The 19,379-nt window shown below is 41.4% G+C and overlaps 1 protein-coding gene across 6 annotated transcripts in view; it reads left to right on the forward strand.

Moving 5' to 3' along the window:
• Positions 1-19,379, forward strand: part of DRAM2 (DNA damage regulated autophagy modulator 2) — a 54,677-nt gene that overhangs the window by 23,936 nt on the left and 11,362 nt on the right. For 4 of the 6 annotated variants that reach the window (XM_017676080.3, XM_037017020.2, XM_073234431.1 and 1 more), the window contains 3 exons: positions 3,264-3,351; positions 4,357-4,498; positions 18,144-18,211. In XM_017676080.3, the coding sequence (XP_017531569.1) occupies positions 4,368-4,498; positions 18,144-18,211 (199 nt within the window). In that variant the 5' untranslated portion in view covers positions 3,264-3,351; positions 4,357-4,367. Of the gene's footprint in view, positions 1-3,263; positions 3,352-3,695; positions 3,831-4,356; positions 4,499-18,143; positions 18,212-19,379 lie in introns of all 6 variants that reach the window. The other 2 variants (XM_073234429.1, XM_073234430.1) reach the window with 1 other exon arrangement.

Consider the following 19,379-nt stretch of genomic DNA (forward strand, 5'->3'; position numbering starts at 1 on the left):
CAGTGAGTGGCAGGCACGCCAGGGGCACTCTTCTGCAATAGCGGTGCCCCTGCTGGCAGCTGTGTGCCAACAGCATCCTATGGCTCTGGCCCGGGCAGCTGTGCGTTGGCCTGGGATTCTGGTCGGCTGCTGGGAGCGCGGCTGCTCCCTCTGGCACTGCTGCAGGTGCGCACCAGCCTCTCCCTTGCTTGTCCGCTGCTGCCGCCGCTGGCACACGTGTGCTCCTGGACTGCATGGTTGCCACTGCTGCAGGCTTGTGTGGGCCTCTTCTGGGCCCCTCTGTTGCTGCGGTCACTGGCACACGCGGGCTGCTCCCAGGCCATTTGGTTGCCACTGCTGTGGGCTCACACGGACCTCTCCCGGGCCCTTTTGGTACCACTGCCGCCATCGCTCATGGGCCACTCCCGGTCCCCTCTGGCACTGCTGCCCCTGGTGTGCACTGCTACTCTCCCACTATTGGTCTGCTGTGTCAGGGTCTCCACCAGTTCGGGGAACGACTGGCAGGCTGCTTAGTGCCATGAGGGGCTTCAGAGCTGCACTGCCACCCAGAGGGTTAGGGCGCCTAAGGTTCCCCAGGATTCCCAGCTGCTGTCTAAGTGTGCCAGATCTACTTCATCCAGCTGTGGGGTCCTTGTCTCTTTAAGACTTGCAAAAAGCCCTTGCTCTTCTTTAGTCTAAGGGACGCCAGTTGCAGGGACCAGCCCACTGGTTTTGCTTTTCTGTTTCTCTAATATACAGCACCCCATGCACCTCGTGTCTGTGCTCTGGGTGCGGATTTGTAGAGCTGGTTGTTTAAGCAGTCCTGGGGCTTTCACTACCTCCCCATCTGACTCCTTTCTTCCCGCTGGGTTCTGGGGTGGGGGTGTGGCATTTGGGTCCCACCTGGCCGTTGCTTGTATCTTAACCTCTTTGTGTGATGTTGAGTTCTCGCAGATGTTGATGTATCCTGGCTGTTGTACTGTATCCACTGGTGTCTCTTTTAGGAATAGTTGTATTTATTGTATTTTCATAAATATATATGTTTTTCGGAGGACATTTCCACTGAACTCCTCATGCCGCCATCTTGGCTCCACCCTCCTCTAGGTCTTTTGATTGGTGCATTCAGTCCATTTACATTTATGATGACTATCGATAGGTATGTACTTATTGCCATTGCAGGCTTTAGATTCGTGGTTACCGAAGGTTCAAGGTTTATTTCCTTATTATCTAAGAGTCTAAGTTAACTCCCTTAAGATGCTGTTACAAACACAATCTAAAGGTTCTTTTTTTTTCTCCTCCTTTTTCTTCCTCCTCCATTCTTTGTATATTAGGTATCATTCTGTATTCTTTGTCTATCCCTTGATTGACTTTGGGGATAGTTAATTTAATTTTGCATTTGCTTAGTAATTAGCTGTTCTACTTTCTTTACTATGGTTTTATTTTCTCTGGTTACAGCTATTAAACCTTAAGAACACTTCCATCTATAACAGTCCCTCCAAAGTACACTATAGAGATGGTTTGTGGGAGGTAAATTCTCTCAGCTTTTGCTTATCTGGAAATTGTTTAATCCCTCCTTCAAATTAAAATGATGTTCTTGCTGGATAAAGTAATCTTGGTTCCAGGCCCTTCTGCTTCATTGCATTAAACATATCATGCCATTCCCTTCTGGCCTGTAAGGTTTCTGCTGAGATGTCTGATGTTAGCCAGATGGGCTTTCCTTTGTATGTGATCTTCTTTCTGCCTCTGGCTGCTTTTAATAGTCTGTCCTTATCCTTGATCTCTGCCAACTTTATTAGTATATGTCTTGGTGTTGTCTTCCTTGGGTCCCTTGTGTTGGGAGATTTGTGGATCTCCATGGCCTGAGAGACTGTCTCCTTTCCCAGACTGGGGAATTTTTCTTCTTAGGGATCCTTTTTCTCTCTGTGCCTCAGCTTCTTTGTATTCCTCTTCTCTAGTTTGTTTCTTTCATCATCTCCTCCACTGTATCCAGCCTGCTTTTAGTACCCTCCATCGTGCTCTTCAGCGATTGGATCTCCGACCTGAATTCATTCCTTATTTCTTGTATATCTTTCTGAATCTCCATTAGCATGTTGGTGATTTTTATTTTAAACTCCCTTTCAGGAAGAGTTGTAAGGTCCATATCATTTAAATCTTGTTATATTAATTTTACTCTGGACCAGGTTCCTTTGGTGTTTCATGTTTGTATATGGCGCCCTCTAGTGTCCAGAAGCTCTACTCTGGAGCTGCTCAGTCCCTGAGGCAATGTCGGGGGTCACAGGGGAGCGGTATTTGTGCCTGGGGGGAGGAAAGAGCTGTTCCCTGCTCCCTGGCTGCTGTGCTTGTCTCCACTGCCTTAACCTGTGGGCCAAGCACACAGGTATAATCTTTTGTCCCAGAGCAGCCGGATATGGATCTCTGCTTTCCACAAGTGGCTGGAATCTCAGTCTCTCCAGGAATTCTGCCTGTATTAGCTTTCCAACCCGTTAATCATGCGAGTATCATGAAAGCACCATGAAATGTAGGTTTGTGCTCCCAGAGCAGATCTCTGGAGCTAGGTATTCAGCAGTCCCAGGCCTTCCATTCTCTCCCTGCTCCATTTCTCTTCCACTGGTGAGCTGGGGTGGGGGAAGGGGCTTGGGTCCCTCCAGGCCACTGCTTTGGTACATTACCCTGTTCCATGAGGTCTGCTGTTTTCTTCAGTTGTATGCAGTCTGGTGCCGTCTTCTTTCCTGTTGCTCTCTCTGGATTAGTTGTGCCAACTATAGTTTCTAATTGTATCCAGTTTTAGGAGGAAGCCTCTGTCTCTCCTCTCATGCTGCCATCTTTAATCCCTCTAGTAGCAAGATTTGAATGTATGTATTTAGCAGCAAGTCAGATGACCAGAGTAAGTGACAAATACGAGTCAAAAATGGCTGAGATTTCATTAATTGGAAGGTCAGCCTGCAACGAGGAAGCTGAATACATTGGAGCATTGTAGAGATAAGAGTTGTAAGTTTTCACAAACTTAATGGGAAATATTAAATTTCAGTCCATGAGACTGTTGAAAAGATATTCCTCCAAATATGAAATTATTTTCAATGAATAGCAGTAATTTCTTATAATTTGAAAATATTTCTATACTTATTTAAACATTTCAAATGCATGGAGATACATTTATATTTTCTAATTCACATTATTGACTCATATTTACTTACCAACTTCCTTGGTCCGGAATTTAAAGAAGAAAGTGGTGATGTATGGTATGTGTATAATTAGGCCCTCTCTTTTTTTTCTCCCTCATGTAGGAGCTGGGAGTATAATGCTGAACAAAACAGTTGGTTACTGCTGTCACACAACTTAGTGAGGAAGATAAAACCAAACAAGCAAGTAACAGTTAAGTGTGATGAGTGTCCCAGTTGGGGAAGAATAGTGCTTTTGAAAGCAAAGACATTTTGGTGAAGCTAGAGGAGTTGGGACTTGAAAATGTGTGGTAGTTAACTGGTGGTAGTGGGGAGGGAGGAGTGATAGCCTTGTAGTCCATAATCAAGATGAAACAATGTACTTGAAGGTCTGAAGGTGCACAAAAGCATGACACATTTGAAGGTCCATGTTCTGTAGCCATATAGCATGGTAATAATGTTAGATTGGAACTGCCTGAGTCTGAAGCCTGTCTCTACTACAGTTCAGCTCTGTGACCTTGAACAATTCTCTTATCCTCTAATTCTGTTGTGAGGAAGAAAGGAGATCATGAATTGAAGGTGCTTAGTAACATTACTGAGAAAGAGCAAACACTGATTGTGTAATGGTGATGAAGATGATAATAGCTTGAGGGAATTGGAAGCAAAGAAGTGGCCAGAGATGAATATAGAAAAGTAAGTAGAGACCAGATGATGCAGGGTCCTTAGCGACCACATTAAGGAGCACAGGGAAGTGCTGAAAGATTCTTTGTAGGAGATTAGGGTGGTCAGATTGGTATTTTAGAATTAGAAGGATCACTGTGGTTTCAGGGTGGAGTCTTCATTGGTTGTGGTCCAGACTAGAGGAGGACCATTTAGGTTATAATAATAATCTGGCCAAGAAATTATAGTGGTTTAGTTAGGGTAGTGGCAGTGAAGATGGAAAGGGAAAATTGAAAACAAATTTAGGAGTTGGACTAAATAGTAGTTGGTACTTATATGTGGAAAGATGAGGGAGAAAGGAAGTTTCTGGGTATGGCAAGTGGTTCTATTTACTGAGAAATCAAAAGACAGCAGTTGTTAGTAGATAGTATGGGGGATGATTTCAGAAGTGGAACAGCTTGGGATAATAAGTACAAGATTGTGGGAGTGGATGGCTAAAGTAGAATAGATGAAATACTTGTGGATAATCTTTTCTAATTTGTTTTTTCTCTTTCGGAAGACCTGTTTGAGATGTGGTGGTTTCAGCAAGGCCTCAGTTTCCTTCCTTCAGCCCTTGTAATTTGGACAGCTGCTGCTTTCATATTTTCATACATTACTGCCATAGTACTCCACCATGTTGACCCTGCTTTGCCTTACATCAGGTAAGTAAAATGTATTCTTTTACAAGAGAATATTTCTATCTTACTCATATATTAACATTGAGGCCAACATTTAATGTTAACATTTTAAGGTTCAGATTTTACATTTAACATTACAGCAATAAAAGGAACAGAAAAAGGAAGTTGTATTTGGCTCTTCCTATGTGAGAGAAATGTGGAAGAGGGACATGGTTCAGATAGTGAATTGTGAGACTAGTGCCTTGTATTCCAAATAAGGATTTGAGGTGGTCTTACAAGGTATAATTGGAATTATTCTCCCCTTAAAATGCAAAAATGCTACAAACAACAGTAATGTTCAAGGATAATAGTAGTGACAAACATTTATTCATCTATTAACTGTGTATGTGGTAATGTTCTAAGTACTCTTCAGGTCTTAAATAATTGAATCCTTACAACCACTCTTTGGGGTAGGGATTGTTACCCACCAGTTTGGGAGAGGAAGGAAGGAGATCCAGGGGGGTTAAATTTTTTATCCAAGGGCACATGACTTAGTAAGTGATGGAACCAAGATTTAGTGTGACTGGGCAATTTCTGTCTAGAGGCTTTGTGCTTACCTGCTCTTAATGATATGTTGCTTAGATCTTTCTGACTTGATAATCATCAAAATTTATCTGCAACACTTCTGAAATTTCAAAACTACTAATGATGTCAGTATAGGTATGCTCATAACCCTCTTTTTTCTAATTATATAGGCAATATATGCATATTATAACAAATTTTAAACAGTACTAGAATGATAATAAAGTAAAAAATGGAAGTCCCTTCCAGCCCCACCTATAGAGTGATGAATGGTTCAGTTGGGTTCCTTTCAGTGTTTGGTTTGTTTTGTTGCTGTTGCTGTTTCATTTACTTATTTGCTTTTACCTTCTGAAAAATACTTTTTCCAACATAGAAAATAGTAAACTTTTAAAAAGTGATAAACCAGAAAGCTGAATTCATCTTTTTAAACTATCAAGAAGAGATCGGAACAGTAACATATGCATTTATTGTTTCCCCAGTAGTATGGCACAAAGGCTATCAAAATGTGGGTGCATTTTGGGAAGATTTACAAAACCCAAAGATATATTAGAATTTAAGGTTTCAATTCTAGGAATAATTTGATAATAATCCCCACTGTTTACCACTCTGGTAGAGGAACATGTGGCTTAAGGGGCCACTTCACTCTTTAGGAACCAGGAGAACTTACATATATAAGATTCATAAGGGTCCTTCAGCATTTTTATTTCCACTTCAAGAATTTGTCTGCTTTCATTTTAAAGAGCTTTTAATAATTTAAGAGGCCACTGAGTTCTTTTTCAGAGTTTCAGTTCTCTGATGGTACAGCATGTGATTTTCTGACAGATAGTACCCTAGACACTTCCTTTTCTGTGCCTGTCCTTCTACCTTTTATTTTTCAAGTAATGAACATAGTATTATTACCCTGGGCTCTTTCTCCAACATTCTAACATATTTGAACTCAGTGATACTTATTTTTACTTCTCTCAGGCTCATTTCTTTCATTTGAAAAATAATTGTTAGGTTGCTAATCTGCAAAGTTCCTTTCAGTTCATAGACCCTAGCTAAAAGGTTTAATTGTATAGCCCCAAAGGACATAACCAAATGTAAATTTCATTTCAAAGACAATTACACTGCAAGTGTGCCTCAGGTGTTCTCTTATTTGGTTCAAATGGTGGATGCCCAGGTTAGGGTACATGAGACTAATGGGCTATGAGAAGAAATTACTTGAACTTCTATGTATCTTTTTAATCTCAAAGTATTCTAATATATATTATATTCATATTACATGTTTATATTAATTATATATAATAATTGAATATTCATTTTAAAGTTATAAGATCAGACTTTTTTTGATGGTGTATGATCAAAATACTTTTTTTAAATTAAGATATCATTGATATACAATCTTATGAAGGTGTCATATGAGCAACATAGTGGTTTCAGTATTCACCCATGTTATCAAGTCCCCCTCCTGATCCACAGCAATCACTGTCCATCAGCATACCAAGATGCTATAGAGTTATTACTTGTCTTCTCCATGCCATACTGTCTTCTCTATTACCTACCTATATTGTGTGTGCTAATCATAATGCCCCTTAATCCCCTTCTCCCTGCCTCCCCACCCACCCTCCGAGACCTCTTCCCTTCGGTAACTGCTGTTCCTTTCTTAGAGTCTTGAGTCTGCTGCTGTTTTGTTCCTTCAGTTTTGATTGGTTCTTATACTCCACAAATGAATGAATTGTTTCACACTTGTCTTTCTCCACGTGGCTTATTTCTCTGAGCATAAAGCCTCTTAGCTCCATCCATATTGTTGCAAATGGTAGAATTTGTTTTCTTATGGCTGAATAATACTCCATTCCACATCTTCTTTATCTGTTCATCTATTGATGGACACCGTTGCTTCCATATCTTGGCTCTTGCAAATAGTGCTGCGATGAACATAGGGGCACGTATGTCTTTAAGAATCAGGGATCTTGTTTTCTTTGGGTAAATTCCTAGGAGTGGAATAACTGGGTCAAGTGGTATTTCTATTTTTAGTTTTTTAAGGAAACCTCCATGTTGCTTGCAACAATTGAACTAATTTACATTCCCACCAACAGTGTAGGAAGGTTCCCCTTTCTCCACATCCTCACCAGTATTTGTTGCTCCTTGTCTGTTGGATGTTGGCCAACCTAACTGGTGCGATATTTCATTGTGGTTTTAATTTGCATTTCCTTGATAATTAGCAATGTGGAGCATCTTTTCATGTGCCTGTTGGCCTTCTGAATTTCTTATTCAGAGAACTGTCTGTTCAGATGCTCTGTCCAGTTTTTAATTGGCTTATTTGTATTTTGGGTGTTGAGGCATGTGAACTGTTTATATATTTTGGATGTGAACCCCTTATCAGATATGTCACTTACAAATATATTCCATACTGTAGGATGGCTTTTTGTTCTGATGATGGTGTCCTTTGCTGTATAGAAACTTTTTAGTTTGATATAGTTCCATTTGTTGATTTTCACTTTTGTTTCGTATGCCCGAGGAGATGTGTTCAGGAAGAAGTGGCTCATGTTTATATTCAAGAGATTTTTTTGCTTATGTTTTCTTCTAAGTGCTTTATGGTTTCACAATTCACATTCAGGTCTTTGATCCATTCAAGTTTACTTTTGTGTATTGAGTTAGACAATAATCCAGTTTGATTCTCATACATGTAGCTATCCAGTTTTGCCAACACCAGTTGTTGAAGAGACTGTCATTTCCCCATTGTATATCCATGGCTCCTTTTTCGAATTTTACTTAGCCATATATGTATGGGTTTATAGCTGGGCTCTCTATTCTGTTCCATTGATCTATGGGTCTGTTCTTGTACCATTACCAAATTGTTTTGATTACTGTGCCTTTGTAGTAGAGCTTGAAGTTGGGGAGCATAATCTCCCTAGCTTTATTCTTTCTTCTCAGGATTGCTTTGGCTATTCGGGGTCTTTTTTGGTTCCATGTAAATTTTAGAGCTATTTCTTCTAGTTCATTGAAGAATGCTGTTTTTATTTTGATAGGGATTGCATTGAATCTGTAGATTGCTTCAGGGAAGACAGCCATTTTGACAATATTAATTCTTTGTATCCATAAGCACAGGATGTATTTCCATTTATTGGTGAATAGAAGGGGGGCGAGTGGGCATCCTTGTCTTGTTCCTGATCTTAAAGGAGAAGCTTTTAGCTTTTCTCTGTTAAGTATAATGTTGGCTGTGGGTTTGTCATACTTGGCCTTAATTATGTTGAGGTACTTGACTCTATACCCATTTTGTTGAGAGTTTTTATCGTGAATGGATGTTTAATTTTGTCAAATGCTTTTTTAGCATCTGTGAAGATGATCATTTGGTTTTTGTCCTTTTTGTTGATGTGCTGAATGATCTGGATGGATTTTTGAATGTTGTACCATCCTTGCATCCCTGGAATAAATCCTGCTTGATCATGGTGGATGATCTTTTTGATGTGTTTTTGAATTCAGTTTGCTAATACTTTGTTGAGCATTTTTGCATCTATGTTCATCAGGAATATTGGTCTGTAATTTTCTTTTTTTTGTGGTGTCTGGCTAGTTTTGGTATTAGGGTGATGCTGGCCTCATAGAATGAGTTTGGAAGTTACTTTAAGGAGGATGGGTATTAGGTCTTCAGTAAATGTTTGATAAAATTCACCAGTGAAGCTGTCTTGTCAAGGGGTTTTGTTCTTAGGTAGGTTTTTGATTACCAGTTCAATTTCATTGCTGGTAATTGGTCTATTCAGATTTTCTGTTTCTTCCTTGGTCAGCCTTGAAAGGTATTTTTCTAGAAAGTTGTCCATTTCTTCTACATTATCCAGTTTGTTAGCATATAATTTTCATAGTATTCTGTAGTAATTCTTTGTATTTCTGTGGTGTCCGTAGTGATTTTTCCTTTTTCATTTCTGATTCTGTTTATGTGTGTAGACTCTCTTTTTTTCTTGATAAGTCTGGCTAGGGGTTTATCTATTTTGTTTATTTTCTTGAAGAACCAGCTCCTGCTTTCATTGATTCTTTCTATTGTTTTATTCTTCTTGATTTTATTTATTTCTGCTCTAATCTTTAAGTCCCTCCTTCTTCTGACTATGGGCCTCATTTGTTGTTCTTTTTCTAGCTTCATTAATTGTGAGTTTAGACTGCTTATATGGGATTGTTCTTCTTTCCTGAGGTAGGCCTGTACTGCAATATACTTTCCTCTTAGCACGGCCTTGGCTACATCCCACAGATTTTGTGTTGTTGAATTATTATTGTCATTTGTCTCCATATATTGCTTGATCTCTGTTTTTATCTGATCATTGATCCATTGGTTATTTAGGAGCATGGTGTGAAGCCGTCCTGTGTTTGTGGGATTTTTCATTTTCTTTGCATAATTTATTTCTAGTTTCATACCTTTGTGATCTGAGAAATTGATTGGTACAATTTCAGTCTTTTTGAATTTACTGAGGCTCTTTTTGTGGCCTACTGTATGATTTATTTTTGAAAATGTTCCACGTGCACTTGAGAAGAATGTGTATTCTGCTGCTTTTGGGTGTAGAGTTCTGTAGATATCTTTTAGGGCCATCTTTTCTAACGTGTTGTTCAGTGCCACTGTATCCTTGCTTATTTTCTGTCTTGTTGATCTGTCCTTCAGAGTGAGTGGAGTATTGAAGTCTCATAGAAGATGTATTGCATTCTATTTCCCCTTTTAATTTAGTTAGTATTTGTTTCACATATGTAGGTGTTCCTGTATTGGGAGCATAGATATTTACAATGGTTATATCTTCTTGTTGAATTGACCACTTTATCATTATGTATTGTCCTTTTTTGTCTCTTGTGACTTTCTTTGTTTGAAGTCTATTTTGTCTGATAAAAGTACTGCAACTCCTGCTTTTTTCTCTCTATTCGTTGCATGAAATATCTTTTTCTATCCCCTCACTTTTAGTCTGTGTATGTCTTTGGGTTTAAAGTAAGTCTCTTGTAGGCAGCAAATAGATGGGTCTTGTTTTTTTATCCATTCTGTGACTCTGTCTTTTGATTGGTGCATTCAGTCCATTTACATTTAGGGTAATTATCAATAGGTATGTACTTATTGCCATTGCAGGCTTTATATTCGTGGTTACCAAAGGTTCAAGGTTAACTTCCTTACTATCTAAGAGTCTATCTTAACTCACGTAATATGCAATTACAAAAACAGTCTAAAGGTTCTTATTTATCCTCCTCTTACTTTCTTCTCCATTCTTTATATACTAAGTATCATATTCTGTACTCTTTGTCTATCCCTTGATTGACTTTGGGGATAGTTGGTTTAATTTCGCATTTGCTTACTGATTAACTGTTCTACTTTTTTGGGTTTTTTTGTTTGTTTTTTAGCTCTGGTGACTGCTATTAAACCTTAAGAAGACTTCTATCTGTGGCATTCCCTCCAAAATACACTGTAGACACGGTTTGTGGGAGGTAAATTCTCTCAGCATTTGTTTAACTGGAAATTTTTAAATCCCTCCTACAAATTTAAATGATATTCTTGCCACATAAAGTATTCTTGGTTCAAGGCCATTCATTGCTTTAATCACATCATGCCACACCCTTCTGTCCTGTAGGGTATCCACTAAGATGTCTGATGATAGCCTGATGGGTTTTCCTTTGTATGTGATCTTATTTCTATCTCTGGCTGCTTTTGATAGTCTGCCCTTATCTTTGATCTTTGCCATTTTAATTACTATATGTCTTGGTGTTGTCTTCCTTGGGTCCCTTGTGTGGGGAGATCTGTGTCCCTCCCTGGCCTGAGAGACTATCTCCTTTCCCAGACTAGGGAAGTTTTCAGCAATTACATCCTCAAAGACACTTTTTTTTCACTTTCTTCTTCTGCCACCCCTATAATGTGAGTATTGTTCCATTTGGATTGCTCACACAGTTCTCTCACTATTCTTTAATTCTTCGAGATCCTTTTTTCTCTCTGTGCTTCAGCTTCTTTGTATTCCTCTTCTCTAGTTTCTATTTCATTTATCATCTCCTGCACAGAATCTAATCTGCTTTTAATACCCTCCATTGTGCTCTTCAATGATTGGATCTCTGACCGGAATTCATTCCTGAGTTCTTGAATATCTTTCTGTACTTCCATGAGCATGTTAATGATTTTTATTTTGAACTCCCTTTCAGGAAGAGTCATGAGGTCCATGTCATCTTTCTCAGGAGTTATATTAATTTTACTATGGATCAGGTTCCTTTGGCATTTCATATTTGTATATGGCTCCCTCTAGGATTCAGAAGCTCTACTCTCTGAAGATGCTCAGCCCCTGAAGCAATGTCGGGGGTTGCAGGGGAGTGGTATTGGTGCCTAGGGGGAGGAAAGAGCTGTTCCCTGCTTCCTGGCTGCTGTGCCTGTCTCCACTGCCTTAACCAATGAGCCGAGCACACAGGTATAAGCTTTTGTCCCAGTGAAGCCGGATATGGATCCCTGCTTTCCACAAGTGGCTGGAATCTCATTCTTTCCAGGAATTCTGCCAGTCTTAGCTTCCAATCCCCTAATCACGAGAGTATCATAAAAGCACCGTGAAATATAGGTTTGTGCTCACAGATCACATCTCTGGAGTTAGGTATTCAGCAGTCTCAGGCCTCCACTCCCTCCCTGCTCTGTTTATTTTCCTTCCGCTGGTTAGCTGGGGTGGGGGAAGGGCTTGGGTCCCATCAGGCCACAGCTTGGTATGTTATCCTGTTCCATGAGGTCTGCTTTTTTCTCTAGGTGTATGCAGTCTGGCGCAGTCCTCTTTCCTTTTTCTCTTTCTGGATTAATTGTATTAATTATATTTTTGTATTATATGCAGTTTTAGGAGGAAGCCTCTGTCTCACCTCATGCTGCCATCTTTAATTGCTGTTTTTTTAAATCTTTATAGTACTTTGAGGGAAGTGAGGGAAATATCATTTATTGGGCATCCCTTGTGTGTCTGCTATTGTGCTTGATCTTCACATACATTACCACAATTTTATTTTGTCATGTTGATCTGACACGGCTTGGAGAGAATTAATAGCCCCATTTTGTAGATAGTGAACTGTCTTGGGGAAATAAGAGTATACCCTATGTTCCACAGTAAGTCATTGGTGGGCTGTTATTCTGAATCTGTGTATTCCACACTGCCTTAAATAGCAGGCATGTAAACAGATACATTGCAGTACAGTGTGATAAGTGATTTTAATAAAAGTCTGGATAGATACTGTGTGAGTCAGCATTCTGCTAGAGGAATTGCCCAAGGCTATAGAGAAGAGGGCTGTCAAAACTGATCTTGAATAAAAACTCCAGGAAGGCAAGAGTTTTATCTCTTATTCCTGTCCTTAAAGTGCTGTTTGCTCATGGTTAGTGATTGATCAGAAATGATTGAGTGTTAAGTGAATTATAGGTAGAGTCAACAACAAATGCCAAAAGACAGAATTGTGAAAGGACCTGTGTGTTTGGGGAATATTCAGGTGAAATAAAGAAACACATCTGCCTGAGTGATTAAGTCAATAACTCAGCCTTAACATGCCAAGGATTGCTTATTTTATGAATTGACACTGATGTTTATTAAGTGAAAAAGAATCATCTTAAGTGGTATGAGAAAAAAGTGAACTAGGCATATACTGTCTTGCCGTTGGGTTTCAGCTCTGGGCAAGTTCACTGTGGATTCAGTGTAACCAAAGAAATGACAGTACAACATTCTGGGGGTGAAAGGGTTTATTACCTGGCTTGTTCTCTTGGCAGTAGGTGAAGCACTAGTATCTCTGCCTCTGCCCAGAGCACTGTGCCGAGCTCTCTATATAGTGCAATAATAGCTTATTGTCTATGGGTGTGGAAGCAGTAGCCTATTAATAGGCCAGTGACATCATCAAGTGGTTTAAGTTCAGTGAGGATCCTGGCCATAGGAACCCCAACTTCCCCATACTCCGCCCCTCCAGGATTCTCGCCTTACAATCTGCATGCTCTCAATCTTCTGCAGTGATCTCTGTGCAAGAAAACTGGAGCACTTTAACCAGATTCTACAACAGCAACAGAAGATAACAATAACTTAGAGATAATAACGAAAATTAAGATACAACAAGATTTTGATACAAGTAACAAAAATTACAGTAATCCTCAAGCCAGAGGAGGTTCCCAATCCACAAAGACTTTAGGGGCAATAAGACACATGTCGTAATGACACCGACATAGGGAAATCTTGTCCATCGGGTAGGATGCATGCAAGATAGTGGTCCTGTGATAGGACTGTGGCAGGAATGGGGTCCCTCCCAGGTCTAGTATACCATACTTTTACTTCTCTCCCCATGGGGGTTACTGAAGGGTCTATATATAGAGTTAGTCGAGATGCATGCACTGGCCATATCATAAAACAAAACTCCCTGGTAAGATGCTCCTACCTTCTGGCCTTTGAGGATATACTACTGTTATCTTTGGGGGTCACTCTGCTGTTATTCCAGGAATACACAGGAGGCCAGCTTCCAGGCCTTGTCCCCAAGGTGCCTGGAAAGCCAGCCATCATTTGTCCATGTGCCGAAAGGTCCAAGGCCATGTCCACTCAGTGGAGTCTCCGGGGTTTAAGGCAGCTGGTGCTGGCAGCAGGATATTATTCTGGTGACCAAACCTTGGCTTCAATGATTCTTCCTTGGTGTGTATCCTCAGCTGTATAGGGGCGGCAACAATATGTGTTAACATGTCTACAGGATTCAGGGCTCCCTTTCCAGGGTTTCTTGTTCAGATGCCGTAGCACAGTCCATAAGTGGACTGACCATCACCACAGACTATTGGTATCTGACTTTAGTCCAGATTTTAACAAGCCATTGTGCCTCTCTCTCATGCCTGCCATGGTAGGATTGTATGGCACATGAAACTTCCATTTGATTCCCAACTGTTACACCCATTCTTGCAGTGCATGTCCACTAAAATGGGTGCCCTGATCCCTCTCAATTACCTGTGGCTGGCCATAGGCAGCAAAGAGATTCTCCAGGCCAGTTTTTGTCGTCTGCTGATCTGTACAACATGTAGGAGAAGCAACCAGAAGTCCAGTAACTGTGTCCACAGAAGTCACTACTTACTGATATCCTTTTGACACAGGTAGAGGCTCAGTATAGTTTATCTGCCACCTGACGAGGTATCGGCCCCTTAGCTATTGTCTCATGTTGCTGTGGGACTTGGTGTAAGTCCCTTTTAGAGCATATGAAACATTCCTGCCGGTCTCTATGAACTTCTTCAAAGGTCAAAGGCAAGCCCCTCCGACAGGCTACAGCTTACATTGTCTTTTGCCCCGCATGGAACAAATGCTGTTGTAACCATTGGGCTATATCAGAGGCAGGCTATCCTTCTAACCAACGTATCTGGGCCACTTTATCTGCTTCATCATTTCCTGGGGCTGCCAGTGGCAAATGACCTGTCACATCGTATACTGTAATTGTTTTAGTCTGACCACAGGCCCATGAATCTTGCCAAAATTCTTGCCCCCAAAGGGGTCAGTGACCAACCAGCCAGTTGGCATGGTACCAGGATAGTAGCCAAAGGGTCAAGCCCCAATAGAGAGCCCAGCTGTCAGTGCAGACAACTATAGGGGAGGGCTCCTGGCTCATCACAAGCCACACAAGCCACAACTCTGCCCATTGGCTGCTCTCCCCCTCACCATCTCCCATCCATATCGTCTCAGTCTTAGGCTGGAAAGCTATGGCCCTCCATTTTGGGGCTGCCATGGCTGGAGCCATCTGTGTACCATGCATCTTTGGGTATAAGGTCTCTTCCCTCCTGACAGGGACTCTCTGCTACTAATGGTTCAAAAGCAAGTTCTTCCTGCTTTTCACTACTGTACATCACTGGCCCCAATAAGTGTTGGTGTAAGCACCCCACTTGGCCAGTGTGGGCGTTTGTGCCACAGCACTCCTTTGCTTTTGGGTCCAGTCTCGTACCCATCCCAAGATGGGACAGGTGGTTATTACTTTTATCAGGGCCATTCCAGTGATGGGTTCTGTAGCCAGCAAGGTGTGATACATGACAGCCAGTTTTTCTATCAAAGTGTATTGTACCTCTGCCCCTTTCCCAGAATCCAACAGGTTGGCGAGTTTGTTCAAGCCACTGCCAGAGACCCAAGCCATAACCATCTTCAGTCACATGAACATCCAGCTCACAGGGCCTTGATGGGTCTACCACACTCAAGGCCTGCATGGCTTTCACTGCCCATTTTGCTGTAGTAAAGGCAGATGCACAAGTCCCACCTGATGCCCTTTCATACCAACTGGTATAAGGGCTTCAGAATTTGTGCCAAGTGTGGTATAAACAATCTCCAGTAGCCTAGAAGACCCAGAAACTCCTGTAGCAATGCTACAGTTGTGGGGGTAGGAAAGGCCTGGACTTTACCTATGACCGCCTCTGGTATAATTGTGGTCTTACTGGAGCAGACGACTCCCAAGAATGTGACTGACCAGGTCCCTGAACCTTGCTACCATTCATAGCCCATCCTTTCTCCTATAGATGTTGAAGCAGTCTAGGTGCTGCACCTTCTAGATCTGAAAGAGAATTGGATGTGAGCATTACATCATCAATATAATGGGACAGCTGCACCATTGGTGGTTTCTCTCATGTAGGTCCTGGGCTACAAGTCCATGACAGATGGTGGGGCTGTGGAGGTATCCCTATGGAAGGATGGTGAAAGTCTATTGCCATCCTTCCCATGTGAAGGCAAACTGTTTCTGACTTTCCTGCTTAGTGTCAGTGGAAAAGAAGGCATTAGCAAGATCTACCACATAGTGGTATTTTCCTAGTTCATGGCTGAGGATATCCATCAGATCTTCAATAGAGGGGACAGCAGCATGCACAGGGGGTATGACTTTATCCAGTTCTCTGTAATTCCTGGTCATATACCAGGAACCATTCAACTTTTTTACTGGCCACACTGGGGAATTGTAAGGACTATGGGTGGGCTTTATAATACCCATTTTTTCCAGTTCCTGGAGGGTTTTTCCAATTTCTTCATGCTCTCCAGGCAGTTTGTATTGTTTGGTATTAGTCACCCACCAAGGCACATGCAAAACTATGGGCAGGTGCCTAGCATGTCCCCTCAGAACTGCCTTCACCACATGCACTCTCAGTCTGAACTCACCTGCAGTGGTCTTCAACCATAAACCCTGCAGTATATCAATCCCCCAAATATACTCAGGGATGGTAGATATATATACACAGTATACTCTTTTGGGGGTAGACACCCTATTCCCAAAGCGATTTGGGCTTGTTTCACTCTGATAGCCTAACCCCCATATCCATCTATGATAGTGGGGGTCCTGGAGAACTGCTCAGGGTTACCAGGAATCAGTGAACATTCAGCCCATGTCCACCAGAGCCATGACACATTGTATGTTCACTGAGGACAAATGGATAGCTATTTCAATGTGTGTCCTGTCCCACTGGTCCCTCAGGGAAGGTACCTTGACCTTCCCCTCAGTCAAACTGTGTTCTCCAATCACCTACCTACCTGTGTGGGCTCGAGTGAGGTTGGCTCGCTCTCCAGCAGGAAGTCTTGCAAACACATAGGCTGGACTTGTGGATCTGTCTCTGACCTCTGCCTATTTGGTCTTAATAGCTGGAACTGCTGCTGTGGTTTCAGTTGTTCCTATAGCTCCAGTAAGATTTTATTTGACTTCCCATCTAATTTCCCCTTATGTCTGCTCCTGCCCATATTAAATCAATCCACATCTGGGTTCTTGTAAACTTTACGGGGCCCTTTAAATTCTTGTATGTAGCAGACCGTATTTCTTTCCATGTTGTCATTGCTTCAGCCTCTCCTAAGTCTGCTACTGTACATATAACTTCAGTTTCAGGCTGCCCTAAGCGAGGGGCAAGAATGGCCACTAGAGACCAAAAGAGGAATGTGGGAACCATTTAAAGCACAATATTTCTCATCCCTGTAGTGAAAGGTTCCTCATCTGGGCCATGATTCTATGGGCTATATATGGCATTTCTTATGCCTAGCTCCCATATCACCTGTTGGAGCTCAGCATACGTCTGAGGGTAGTAGATAACCCTGGTTGGGCCACACAGCACGGAGTGCATCCATAAGCCAATTGAGGAGGGAGTGATTTGCTGGGGCCTGATACGCATTTTGTAATTACTGCCTCCAGGCAGGTTGAACTGTAAGGGAAGCCAGCTTTCCCATCTCTGATCCTGACAGAACAATTCCATCCACCCCTAAGTCCCACAGATGCAGGAGTCAAGCTGATACTCTGAGGGCTTCTGCCTAAACCGGGAGCCCAAATCCACCAGCTCTGCCTGAGTATAGGGATGGACCATAGAGTGCTCCATGACCTGGGGAGGGGGCTGCTCCTCTCCTTGGGGAACCCTCAGCTACTGGGTCTTTTTCAGGAGCATGTCCTTCTTTTCTGTAGACTTTTTGAATACTGTGAGAAGCATCCAACCCACAGTCCCCGCTGCCTCATAAGCACTCTTCTCTCAAGAGACCTACTTACTTCACCAAGGGCCACCCCTACAGCCTCAGGTGTCACCTCCACTTGCCTCCAGTCCTGGGGTGGGGCCCAGTCCTCTCGGAGGCAAACCACCTCAGACCACATACCCATTGGGGGACAATCCACTGTCTCCCCATTCATAAGGGCAGCCCGCTGAAGCACCCCTCCCATAAGAGCAGCCTGTCTTTTTCCTTGGTCAGCAATGAAGCCAGATGACTGTTGCAATTGTCTTTCCAATGGGTTTGAGCCCCGGGCAAGTTTGCTATGGATTCAGTGTGATCAAAGAAATGGTGGTGGAACATTCTCAGAGTGAAAGGATTTATTACCCACCTTGTTCTCCCCGTGGTAGGTTGAACACTATCATCTCTGCCTCCGCCTAGAGTGCTTGGCCGAGCTCACTATATAGTGCAATAATGCTTAATGCCTACGGGTGTGGAAGCAGTTACCTTAAACCATCATCAAGTGGTTTAAGTAAAGTGAGGATCCTGGCCATAGGAGCCCCAACCACAATACTGTGAACACAAACTGTCATGTTCTTATTATGAAATTATGGGTTGAACTCTTGTATTTATAAAAAGCTGAAGGATTTGAACTAACCTCTTTTTATCCATTAGAAGAAATACACATGCTTATCTAGTGTGAAAAATACATATACCTTCTTTTTTTCTTTCAGTGACACTGGTACAATAGCTCCAGAAAAGTGCTTATTTGGGGCAATGTTAAATATCGCTGCAGTTTTAAGTAAGTAATGAGAGTGGTTTTAACAAATATACTTAGTAGTTAAATTGCCTTTTTCCTCTTTAAACACTGTTGTGTTACTTGTTTTACTTTCTGCTTCTACTTGAGGGAATGTTACTGCTAAATTACTGATCACAAGTACCTTCCTTTTTAAAGAAAAACAATTTCTAGAAATGCCGAATTAGGAAAACAAATCTTGAAGAAAACATTTGTAGGTCTATTTGACTACTCATCAAAACAGAAGCTATAACAACTAAATATTCCTTAAGACTTTAAGTAAATTTCTTAGTAACCATTAGAGGTCAAAGAGCTGAAACACATTAACCATAACTAACCCCAATTAAATTCCTTTAGAATAAACAATTTAGAAGTTTGAGAATGATTTTATTGAACAATATTATAATGCCAAAGGAATGGAGTTCTACATATTTTACATTCCTGTTAATTATTTCTTTTTTGAATCACATTTTTGTTGATATACTAAAATATAATTTTTTCCCATCAGTTGTAATTGTTTTAAATACTTGCATTCTTCCATATGATGTTTATTATTTGCTCACATCAAAAATTAAATTCAAGAAAATGATTCAATGTATAGAAGTTCATCTTATGACTTTTAAAAAACACATCTACAAAAGTGTATCTCTTGTTTTTTACGCCGCTGAGTTCTTTGGCAATATTTTTGCAATAGAAAGTTTGATTAGGCCCTTGACTAGAAAGGCTGGTAAGGTGATTTTTTTTCTTGTGATTGACTGCTATATCCAACTGAGCCAAGTTGTTGTCATTTAAAATAAAATAAAGTGAGGGTGAGGAAAGTAATCTTTAGTATTTTTGCCTATGCCCATTTTTTCCCATATTTTAGAACTAATTGCATTACAATACTAATCATGTAGAATACTTTGTGTTTTATATAACACTTGTCACTAGAGATTTTCGGAAGACATCTGTCTTGCCAGCGGGTTTCAGCCCCCGGCAAGTTCGCTATGGATTCAGTGTGATCAAAGAAATGACAGTAGAACGTTTCTTTGGGCTGAAAGGGTTTATTACCCGGCTTGTTCTCCCAGCGGCAGGTCCAGCACCAGCATTTCTGCCTCTGCCTCGAGTGCTGGGCCAAGCTCACTATATAGTGCAATAATAACTTATTGCCTATGGGTGTGGAAGCAGTAGCCTA

The sequence above is a fragment of the Manis javanica genome, chromosome 4 (assembly GCF_040802235.1).
Source record: "Manis javanica isolate MJ-LG chromosome 4, MJ_LKY, whole genome shotgun sequence".
Taxonomy (NCBI): domain Eukaryota; kingdom Metazoa; phylum Chordata; class Mammalia; order Pholidota; family Manidae; genus Manis; species Manis javanica.